We start from the raw sequence: 10,883 nt of genomic DNA, 5'->3' as shown, positions 1-10,883 counted from the left end.
TGGCAGGGTGAACAACACCGGCCAATGGGAGCGCGCAGGGGTGAGTTTCTGCTCTCAGCGCGGCGCCCCGCGGCGGGAGAAGAAAGAGGGCTCAGGAAGTGGAAGTGTCTGTTACCAAGTGGCTGGTTGAGGCGCGGTGAGAGGGAGGCGGTGCGGGCGGGGGCGAGTTCCTGGTACTGGGCGGAGCGGCCCGCAGGATCTGTTCTGATTTCCCTCCACCTGTGTCGGGGATTGAGAGCCAACCCTCGGGTAAAGGACCCTAACATTTCAACAGCCTTCAGCCAAAGTGTGCAACTCCATTTGGGGGTGGGTGTAGGGGCTACTGTTGCCAGGAAAATCAATGCCGCTCCGGTGCTGCGAGCGGTCTTACGAATAAGAACGAGGTCCACCTCGGACCCAACAGAGTAGTTTGAATAACGAGATTTTCCCATTTGTGGGGCCACTTTGCTTTGTCCCAGGAACTGCTAATAGGGGTGCGGGCTCTGATCCTTGCTGGGACAGTGTGAGGGTCCAGCAGAGAGCCCACGGCTTCACGGGGCTGCCCATCCAAGACAGGCCACCTAGGGGCAATGGCGTGGGAGTTGGCGTCAGCCTTTGGCTAGGGAGGTGGGGTTGGGGAGAGGCAGATCAGAGTCAGGTAACCAACCTCTGGGTACATTACATAGGAAAAGGAGCCCTGGCTTTTTTCAATAGAGAAGGAAAAATGATTAGGACCGTAAGATAAACCTTCTTTCAGCTCCTACTTTCAGATGAGAGGCTGGTCACAGAGGCTGGGGGCAGTCTGTTAGGGGTGAGGTGACCAGTTGGGGACATTGAAGGGTGAGGAGCAAATGATTTTGGCAATCAGTGACAAGCAACGACAATCCTTTCAACATGATCCGTCCCCGCACCCTGCCGCCGACCCCCGCATCATGTGCACCTCAAAGAAGCAATGGACAGGGTGTACTTTCCAAAATACTGCCATTTACTTCTGAAAAACACAAATGCTAAAGGTCCAGAGCAGCCCATGTGATTGGATTGCCTGCGACCTGCCTTGGGCCCCAGAAGAACCCGGCAAGGTCAGGCTCCTCCCTGCTCTGCCTGGGAGAGGCCTGGAGAGCTTCCTTATCGTGCTGACTCTGCTCTGGGAGCAAGATTTCTGCCTTGAAAGCAAATGCAGCAGCCGCAGAATTGTACAGTGCATACCTTTCTCACCCCTCTCCCCACCCCTGGTGAACAGAGCTGGAGTAAAGGTGCCTCTAGGTCATAATCTGCACGTCTCCTGCCCTCTTCCCATTGTTGGGGTCAGGGCTTTGGGAGACATGTGACCTTGGCCCCATGTAAACTCCTTGCTGCTCGTCTCCCCACCCAAGCCTCACCCACATGACCTTGTTTTGCATACAATGCGTTGATTTTCCCAGAAATGGATGACCTCTCATTCCCTAACCTGGCTCAGTATGAAGGGAGATAAAGCAGTTTGGGCCCTAATGTCCGTCTGAGAAGAAAAGGATGTGGCTGATCGGGGAGGAGATGGCCCTTGGGTTTAGGGGTCACACAATGGGGTGAGGTTTGCTCACTTCTACCTCCCACCTACTCCAGGAGTCAGGGCTTTCTTTTTATCTGGCTCTTTATCCAGTGGAAGCGCTACAGCTGCTTGAAGAAGTACCCTGTGGGCTGCATACCTGCCAAAGGCTTGGGACAGAAGAATAACCTTTCCCTATCAGTAACTGTAGGTGTCTGGGGACACAGGCAGAAAGGTAGGAAGATAAGGCCAGGGATTCAGGGAGGAGGGGCTCCCCTGGGATCTGAGGTCCAGCGAATAGGAACCAGATGCTGCCAGGTGCCCTAATGTGCTTGTGGGCTGGGGGAAATGGGGTGCACCTCCTAGACAGGGGCTAGTAAGGCCAGAGGTAGCCTAACAGACAGACCTAATCTCTGTTAGTCCTCTCCCCCCCTCCCCCCAGGGAGCTGGGTCCTTGCCCAATCTCCACATCTCTTATCTTCCTGAGGCTTTGGTCTAGCTCCCGGCACAAGGGCCCTGTCTTATTGGAGAAGATTGTTCTCTGGGGAGCCAGAGGAAATGAAGGCCTGGGGTTGCTCAGCCTCTTGCCAGCTGAAGGGTGGGAATGGGGTCACTCCCTGCCTCATACCCCAGAAGTGCATCAGTGCCCCCTGGTGCTGAGCTGGAGCAATATCACCCTCATCGTGGTTAGGTGGGAAGCCCAGGCCCCTGAGTCCTAGCACTAGAAGGCAAAAGGGGCACCGGCTCCCTTCCTCCGTTTTCTGGTGCCCTTTTGATTAGATTATGCATCATTAAAATGAAATAAAAATATTTTACCCTCCTCCGGGGATGCAGGGAAGCTACAGGAGCTAGAATAGGGGCAGGAGTACGGAGGGGCTGTGCACTGGGTCTCCCAACTCTCTCCTCATTGGCTCAGCCAATGAGAATAGACCAGGTCTGAGGGAGAAGGCTGCATCCTTGTGCGTCTCTGGAGCTTCGTCTCAGCCCCTTGGGATTCACAAGAAAGAGCAGCAGCTGGGCCGCTTCTTCTGGGATTCCACATAGTCTCGGATCTGGAAGCTGGGTTCATTAGCCTGCCGCCCGGCTCTGTATTTCAGCTCCCTTGAAGAGGAAGAAGAAATGGGCTGGGCAGGCAGTGAGGAACTGAGCCATCACCCACTCCCACGGCCTGGGGCCAGGGGGCCTCCGAATGCAGAATATACTTGGGCCTGGGGACTGGGCCAAGGGCCAGGCCCTACTGAATTCCCAGATGGTGCCACCCTGCCCTGCACGTTCCCTTCCCGGCTCAGCGCTCACTTGGCAATGGCCAGAAAGGCTAACTCCACGTTCATGCCCGTCTTGGCGCTGGTCTCCATGAAGGGAACTCCAAACTCCTGCCAGGGTGAGATTATCCTCAGTGGCCAGTCTCCGGCTGCCACCCCCTCCGCCCTCCCCCCAGGCAGTCACTTACCCTGGCCAGCATCTCTCCATCCTCTGAACGGATCATCCTTTCACTGCTCACATCCGCCTGTCAAGCCCAGGTGGGTCACTCTGGGGAAGGAAGCCTTGACCCCAGATGGCCCCTCTCCTGCCCCGCTGCCCTGGGAGCAGGCACTTCCCGCCCTCTGCTGGTAGCCTGCGGGACTGCAGGTGGTATGATCCACCTGGGGCCAGGGCTTCTGCCTTCTTCAAGTTCTTACCCAGCTCCCAGCAGGGGGATCTCATCCCAACTCAGGGAGGTGGGTAACTCTGCTTGGCAAGGGGGTAGTGGCCAGCCTCGAAGGGCTGACAGTATTTGAGGTTAACCCTTTCCACACACAGCTCTTAATCCGGGTATCTAGTCCCTAGGATCTAATAGGGGCTGAGCAGCTGGTCATTTCTGGATCTCTCAGGAAGCAGCTTGACCTTTCCCTGCAGGGGGCCATTTCCAAAGCTTTAAGAGGGCAGATACGATGGGCTGAAGCCTCCAGATAGGTCAGACTCCTGAACTGGAGGCTGTAAATAGTGCTTTGCTGGAAGGATGTCCAGCTAATACTCTTGGGGCAGTGGGAGAAGGGTGGGCTGACCCTGCCCTGGAGCCACTCACCTTGTTGCCTAGGAGCATGATCACCACATCCCCTTGGGCGTACTCGTGAATCTCAGCGAGCCAAGCCTGTGGGAGAGGGTGCGCTGAGCCCCGGTGATTCCCCTCCTCCCTCTTGCCTTTCCTTCTTCTGCCCTGTGGATTATCCTGGACTACTCACTGCACCTGAACACCGATCAGAATGCCCTGTGCATTCTCTCATCTCCATCTTTGTTTGGGCCTCTCCAGTCCTGAGTAGCTCTAAACCCCTTGCAGTGTAGCTCTCAGTTCTATGAAAGACAGAGGTGACAGAGGCTTTATCTCATAAATCAGCTGGTAGTCACCAGCAGTCTCCTCGAGTGCCCTGTTGAGGATTCTAAGGCCCCATAAGGGCTCAGTGATCAAAAATACTGTGATTGATTAGTGATGTCTGCCCTGAGCATGGGGTTGGAGGTGGCAGTAGGAGTGCCATGGATTCCATCCAGTTTATAAGCAGTTTTATATCTGTATGTCTTGTTCCCCCAGTTTGCTTGTCAACCCCTTGAGGTCAGGGAGCATGTGAAATCGTCACCATGCTGTGCACAGAGTCAGTGTTTGTCTTTGTTGAATTACTGTCTCGACTATTTAATAGTTTGCTTGTGAGGAGAGAGCCACTCACTTTGTCTGCCTGAGTCACCTTCTTGAAAGTTGGGGTGGATGTATGGGTAGACTTTTCTGCTTGGGCTCTCCCCTTGGTCTCTGTGGGTAATTGTCCAGGGTGGAGCTGGGCACTTTCTGAACATTTTGTCATGAAATGCTCCATGAATCACAGTCAGGGATAAGCAGGTGGCACACAGCCTGCTTGGCCTTTATGCCCACATGCCGATCAACTACCCAGGAGTAGTTTATTACTTCTGAGTCACAGCTCCAGTGTTTTTAACAAGGCAGCAGTATTCCATGCTCCACCCATCCCCACAAAGCAGGAAGCAGCCCCGGCCTGCACAGGCCCTGCCCTGCCTGCTCGTGAGTGGTGGGTGGGGAGGACCTACCCGGATGTTGTCGAAGGAAGATTTGTTGGTGATGTCATACAGCAGGAGCAAGGCTGGAGGGGGAGAGAGAGGTCACACGTGGAACCTGGGGCAGAAGGGTGGATGCTACAAGTGGGCTGGGGGGGTGGAGGTGGAGCGCGTGAGGGACCTACCCTGGGCATCTCGGTAATAAGCGTGGGTGACACTGCGGAACCGCTCCTGCCCTGCGGTGTCCCAGATCTAGGAAGGGATGGACAAATGGTCAGAAGGGGGCAGGGACTGTGCTGGGCAGAGGAAAGCCATGTTGTGGTACGAGAGATGGGTGGGGAGGTGAGAGGTTTCCTTCTTTAGTTCCTCACGGGCTTGTGAACACCTGACGATGTCCCGGATGGTGGTAGCTAATGAGTTCTCAAGCTCGTTCGGTGCTGTTGCCTCTTGCCCAGCCCAGGGATTAGAGGTGTCCAACCTCCTAGAGCAGATGAGGTCTGGGAAACTGGGGAGGATTTGGAGCGAGCCTAAGCTTGTCTGAAGGCACTTAGAGCTGCTGCCTTTGACAGAAGGGAGGGTGCCTGGGAACGGCTTTTTCTGCAGACATCAAACAAACAAAAGCCGTTTCCTCTCCTGGCCCCCACAGGAAGTGAGCCCAGGCTGAGCGCAGGGCCGCAGGCCTCCTGTGGTTGGGTGCAGAGCTTGGGCAGGCTCCCCCATCCTCTCGCCCACACCCCAGCCCTCCCAGCCGCTGGTCTCACCTGCAGCTTCACCCTCATACCATCCACGGTCACCACCTTGTTCTGAAAGAGAAAAGGGCAGAGGGAGAGGTGGGCGTGGAGGGCAGGGGAGTCTTGGTTTCTGCCTTCTGCTGAATCCTACAGAACAGCAAACATCCTGTCTGGTTGCTCCCCAGGGCCACGGGGGTCTGGTGAGCCCCGGAGACGTCTCCAGCCAGATCGCCCCATCAGGGCAGTGGGACTCTGTCCCCAGGTACCCCTACTTTGGAGTCCTCTCTTCTGGGGACTCCGTCTGCCCTTCTCACAACACGCCAAGGCAGGGAGAGCCTGAGAACCTGCCTGACCGCACCCCTCCTCTCGCCCCAGCCCGGGCTCAGCAAGGTGCACGGGCGGAGCCCAGCCTCCAAGCTCTTAGAGATGAGACGCCCACCAGCATCTCGGGGACCACAGAGGCTGGATCTGCAGGGCCGTCTTTCCCCTGGCTGTCCACTAGTTCTCCTAAGTGAAGCTTCCCCTCGCACTGGGAGGGAGGCACCTGGCCTTTGAGAGCACCCCTGCCAGGGTTAGACCCTCACACTCCTGGCCCCTGCGCATGTGCAGTGCTCAGAGCCCTCGGCATCCGGGATGCCGATTTGTAAAGACAGGTTCATCGAGGTGAGAGGGAGGGATGCTGGCAAGCTGCTCTCTCCCCACAGGGCCAGCCCAGCTCCTCGACCTAGAGCCGGGCTGTGCTTTCCGGGACTCCAGAAAGACTGGCTGACCTCAGGTCTTGCCGGGGCGCCCAGCTAGCACGGTGGGATATGTCTGCCTGGCTGGGGGCAGGATTTTAAGACTCAGTCTCTCATTTCTCATCCTGTAGGGGAGCCAGGAGCCTCCCCAAGCCCAGACTCCTCTAAGCTGGCCACCTCTGCGGTCCCTAGGGGAGCATCCTGTGCCCTAGGGTGAGCCACAGCAGTCCTGAGAAGCCAGCGCAGGTGAGGAGAGGACCGCCCCCCGTGCCTGAGCCATAGCCCCTGGCTCGTTGCTGGGAGGAGGAGCCTGCAGCCACCTCACCCTGAAGTCTATGCCGACAGTGGCTATGAAGGTCCCGGACAGGAAGACCCCATCTTTGAATTGGATCAGGAAACAGGTTTTGCCGACGCCTGAGTCTCCCAGAAGCATCACCTAGGAGATGGGGGCAGAGGCAGTTAGTGGGGAGCTGGGGCAAGTTTCTGGGCTTCCAGGGAGAGCCAGGGAAGGATGCCGACTGCCCCGAGGGCACGTGCTTCTGGAAAAGCCTGCTGCTGCCTTCACCCTGCCTCTCCTCTCCACACTCCCTGGCTCCGGCTGCCTCTCAGGCTCTCCCTCTGACCCTCCTGTCCTCATCTGGTTTTCTGGAAGCCTGAGTTGCCACCTTAGCACTAACAGGACCCCAAACGTGCTCGGTGGCCCCAGAGAACAACCACATGCATGTGGTCTCGACTCTGCACCGTGCTAGGATCCCTTCCCTCTCTGTGTGTGTTCCACGCATGTGTGCACACGTGGGCGGGGCTATGGTGCCAGAAAGAGAAGTGTTAATACCTCAGACAGGGATTCCCACCCAAGGGAGTGCATCAGAATCTGATGGGGGCACGGCTCTGTCATTTGCAAAGCCATATTCTAAACTTACTTTTGTTCGGGTGTTTTACTTTTGGTTACATTTATTTGGAAGTTCCTAATGACATTTTACGTTTATAAAAGCGTTGCGTGAATTAGGGAAGGTTGAAATTTATACTGAAGTGGAGAGACATTTAGTCTGAAGTTCTTTCCGCAGAAACCCCCCACGTGGGACAAATGGCTGAAAATTGGCATCCCTGGTCACTGTGGGCGGCAGAGCAGGAGGGAGTGTGGGGAGGGTATGTTTGTCCCTTTCCTGTCTGTCCAGTCTCTGCTCATCTTCTCTGGGGACCATGGGCAGGGAGGGGACCCCTCTGTCCAGTCACTCCTCAATCTTGGAGAACAGAGGTCCAGACCTGATGCTGGAACTTTCCCAACAGGCCGAGTCGATACTTAATGGGCTGAGCAGGGACTAGGTTTGAGTTATTTTTGAGGCTCTGACCTTGACAATGGAGCCCAAGGGCTTTCCTGCTGTGGGCATGGGGTATGGGATTAGCTAACTTTGGTGGAGAGGTGGGCGGCTGAGCCAAAGGTGTATGAAGGCTGGGGTCCTGGCTTGGACGTGGGTTACTGGGGGACTTCGGGAAGATTTCTTAACCCTTCTGTGGGAGTTTCCACAGTGGTTAGAAGGAGAGAGGGATAATTTCTTTGAGGCCTTTCTAGACTCTGTTAATGTCTAGGGTCAACAATTTTGGCATGAACCACCTGACTCCAGAAGAGTGGCCTGGGGTGAGTGCTGCCTGTCTGTGGCCCCATCCCCTCTAATCCTCCCCAAGGAGCTCCCGCCAGGCTCTTCCCAGACCATCCTGGACTCAGTCTCCTAGGCAGGCCTTGGGCACGAGGGCTGGTGGGGGCCAGAGGCCAACTCTCCACAAATGCCGCTTGGCCCAGGGGACAGATGGCAGGCTGGGGGCTAAGGAGCCCTCTGGAGCCTGTATTGCTCCATGGCTCCTGGGTCCCAGTACCCAATGGGGAAGGAGGGAGAGAGAGAGGGAGGGCAAGCACCTGTGTACTTTACAGATGACGGCTGCCTTGAGCAAATGATGCCACCCACCCAGCCAGGCAAGTCCACCAAACAAACAGCTGCCCAGCCTTGCCACCCCCTAGACAAACACCCAGCTGGCTTGTCAGGCAAAGAGATCAGGCAGTTCCCAGTGGCCTGCAGCTGGCCCTCAGCAGCTCCCCTCCCCTGAACACACTGGGGGCCGACTTCCTGCCTGGAGCCCACAGAGGACGCTTATCACAACGGCTCTGGGTGGGTGACTTGCAGAGTAGCTTCCCCTGAAACAAGGGGGGTTGCAGGAGGAATCCAAGGCGCAGAAAGAAGCAGGTCTCCTTCAAGGCCATGTAGCATGAGATGGGCGGCCCCTTCCCTAGTCTATCCCCAACCCTACAGAGGAAGAGTGGAGGCTCTGGGCTCTCTCAGCACCTCTTTCAGAGTTCCTGGTACCTGCCTGCTCCAAGGGCATGGAGGGAGGGCAGACAGACCAGTGTCCACCACCAGCCCCACCTGCTTCCGTTCAGGGCCACCCGCAGAGTGAACCAGCCCCAGACAGCTGACTTAAGAAAGATCTTGTGCCTAACGCCCCAGATCTTTCTCAGGTTCTAAAAATTCCCATGTGGGCCTGCATTCTGGCTAGCAACATCCTCCCAGAAGAAGGTGTGGGCAGTGACTGCAGGGGTGGAAAGGGAAGGGGTAGCGCCTGCGGGCAGCTGGGGTCCTAAAGATGTTCAGTCCTGAAGCCTGGAAACTGGGAGAAAGGCATTAACTGCAAGTTCCCCCGCCGCCAGGGGGCGTCCTTTCTGAGTCGCCAGGCAGCCCTATTTCCCAGCGCTTCGGGTGCCTGTACCCTGGAGGGTTGTGCGCTCAAACCCTACCTAGAAGCATGGGATTCCCGGGGCTCGTATTGGCCGGAGTGTGGCAGAAGAAAATGGGATTGGGGTCCTCTGGGTGGGGAGTCATTCGCTCCTTCCGACCTTCCTCTCCCTTCTCCCACGGAGCCAGCCCAGATCCCTGGACGCTGGCATGGGCCCAGGGCTCTGTCTCGACCCTCCTTCCTTATTCTGGGAGACCCGGCTGCCTGGGGGGAAGGGATGAGTCCAACGCAGACGCAGCCAGAAAGGGTCTTGGGCGGGGAGGGCCGGGGTCTCAGGACGAAGAGCGCGGGGAGGGGTGACCCCCAGAGCCGGCACCGAGTCCCCAGCGCTGGGTGCAGTGCCCACCCACCTTGCCCATAAGATCGTAGCTCGGACTGCAGGGCGGGGAGCGCTCGGGGGCCTCGCCGTTCCGGGTGGCAGCGGCGCCAGGGGTGCCCGTCATGTCCCTGGACCAGAGGTGAGCTGGGGCAGGCGGAGGGCGAGGGACGGTGCAGGAACCGCCTCGCCTTAGGCTCCACCCACTCCTCCCCTCCACCGCCCCGGCCCGGACCCCGACAGGCTCCTCCCTCCGTGCGCCACCTGAAAGACACTGGCGGGGAGCTGGCTGTCCCGCGGGGGCGCGCAGGACGGCAGGGTCAGCTCCCGAGGGGCAGGAGGGCCCCCCTGAGCCACACTGTCCTGAGAGCGTGGGCCAAGTCCAGCCCTAGGACCGACCGGTCCCCAGGGTTGCCAGCTGCCGGGGTTAGGTTCCCACCGGGAGCTGCCCCTGGAGACCCCGCTTTCCGGGGAAGGTCTGGCCTCGCTGGGACCCGCGGACCCGCGCCCGGGTTGCCACTGCGCAGCGTGGCCAGGAGGCGGCGCCCGGGCTCCATCCAGCTGGCGGGCAACAGGTGGCTCCGGGAGCGGGGGCGGGGGAGGCTGGAGCCGCCCCTGGGCAGAGCTGCGCGGGGTTCGCGAGGAGGCGTGCGTTCCGAGCGCAGCTCTCAGGCAGTTTCGCTTTTGCTAATGCACCCCAGCTCGACATCATCTGAATGTAATTATGTTTACCGACCTATGGATATTCACCTTGCAGCACATTTGCACTTCGGGGCCCCTGGCCGGTGCTTGGACTTTGACACCTCCCATTTCCGCCTGCCCTGTTGGGCTGCGCCCAGAATGTGCCCACCCCGGAGAGCCTTCCGAGGTGGGCTTCCCTGCACACCTCCCAATCCAGGCGCTCCCGAAGGCAGAGCTGACCCCTGGCACCGAGTAGGCCTTAAACGTTGGTATCAAAAGAATTCATGAAGTCCTGAATCTTTTTTTTTTTTGGCTCCACCGCGCTGGCACGTGGGATCTTAGTTCCCGCACCAGGGATCAAACCCACGCTCCCAGCAATGGAAGCGCAGAGTCTTAACCACTGGACCTCCAGGGAAGTCCCTGTGGTGAATCATTTTGAGCAGAGTCTCCAGGACATCCAAGGAACCCTGCAGCTCCTGGTGACAGAGGGTGAGAGTATGTCCGGGGTTGTCCATAGCGAAGTTCAGGGGCCCTGGCTTGGGCTAACCATTCAATTACGCTGTCCCAGCATCTTATATAAGTGAGGTCAGGTTCCGGTGGAACAGGGTGGGTGCATTACAAAGGAACTGTGTGAAGGGTGTGAGGAGAGGCAGGGGCTCTGCACCTCTTTACCTACATGTTGGGGTGAGGGGCAAGGGGCAGGCATGGCTTATGGGTGACCATAGGCCCCGAGGGGACTGTGTGCACACCCGCCTCCTACCATGTAACTTTTGGCAGCAGCTGGAGCTGTTTGCCGGAAGTGGTGGGCCGTAACCTCATCTGCACAGAGGGAGGGACTCAAACGGGGCGCCATACCTGGGCAAGGAGCAGCTCTACACAACCCTGCAGGTGTGCGTTCTTGCCTGCTGTTTGGGTGCCAGAGGCTCTGGCTGCACATAACGCCCCAGTCCATTCAATGCCGTGGGTTCTGGGCTCCTGAGGGCTCATCCAGGAACCCTGCAGGGGAGAGGGTTTCAGCGCAAGTGGGTAATGACCAAGGAGGAAGCAGAGAGGGGACCTGGCCTGGTCCTCCCTGGCCTTACACTGCCAACCAGGCT

General features: G+C 58.0%; 1 protein-coding gene across 3 annotated transcripts; it reads right to left on the bottom strand.

Annotated features, from left to right (window-relative positions):
- Positions 1–34: 34 nt before the first annotated feature.
- On the bottom strand, positions 35–9,247 carry RAB37 (RAB37, member RAS oncogene family). 3 transcript variants are annotated; one of them, XR_014014063.1, is made up of 10 exons: positions 9,140–9,246; positions 6,331–6,441; positions 5,299–5,340; positions 4,723–4,789; positions 4,571–4,623; positions 3,567–3,632; positions 2,952–3,008; positions 2,798–2,874; positions 2,318–2,602; positions 35–219 (listed from the first exon to the last, which is right to left on the bottom strand). XR_014014063.1 is itself a non-coding variant. In XM_081220355.1 (9 exons), the coding sequence occupies exons 1-9, from the start codon at positions 9,230–9,232 to the stop codon at positions 2,497–2,499; spliced, it is 672 nt and encodes a 223-aa protein (XP_081076481.1). In that variant the 5' UTR covers positions 9,233–9,246; the 3' UTR covers positions 1,612–2,496. The 3 variants fall into 3 exon arrangements, 1 of the variants encoding a protein (XP_081076481.1); XR_014014062.1 differs by lacking the exon at positions 6,331–6,441 and having other exon boundaries at positions 9,140–9,247; XM_081220355.1 differs by lacking the exon at positions 35–219 and having other exon boundaries at positions 1,612–2,602.
- Between the last annotated feature and the right edge of the window lie 1,636 nt (positions 9,248–10,883).

The sequence above is a fragment of the Mesoplodon bidens genome, assembly GCF_964165515.1.
Source record: "Mesoplodon bidens genome assembly, chromosome: 19".
Lineage (NCBI taxonomy): Eukaryota > Metazoa > Chordata > Mammalia > Artiodactyla > Ziphiidae > Mesoplodon > Mesoplodon bidens.
The sequence above is the reverse complement of the archived record's forward strand: the minus strand, read 5'-3'. Positions and strand labels throughout refer to the sequence as shown.

Excerpts from the sequence above, each read along its gene's own strand:
- RAB37 (XM_081220355.1), bottom strand. The coding sequence starts at position 9,232 with ATGACGGGCACCCCTGGCGCCGCTGCCACCCGGAACGGCGAGGCCCCC. Across the intron at positions 3,633-4,570 it reads CTTCCTTCGACAACATCCGG|GCTTGGCTCGCTGAGATTCA; the intron begins GTAGGTCCTCCC and ends CCTCTCCCACAG. Across the intron at positions 3,009-3,566 it reads TCATGCTCCTAGGCAACAAG|GCGGATGTGAGCAGTGAAAG; the intron begins GTGAGTGGCTCC and ends TGGGCTTGACAG.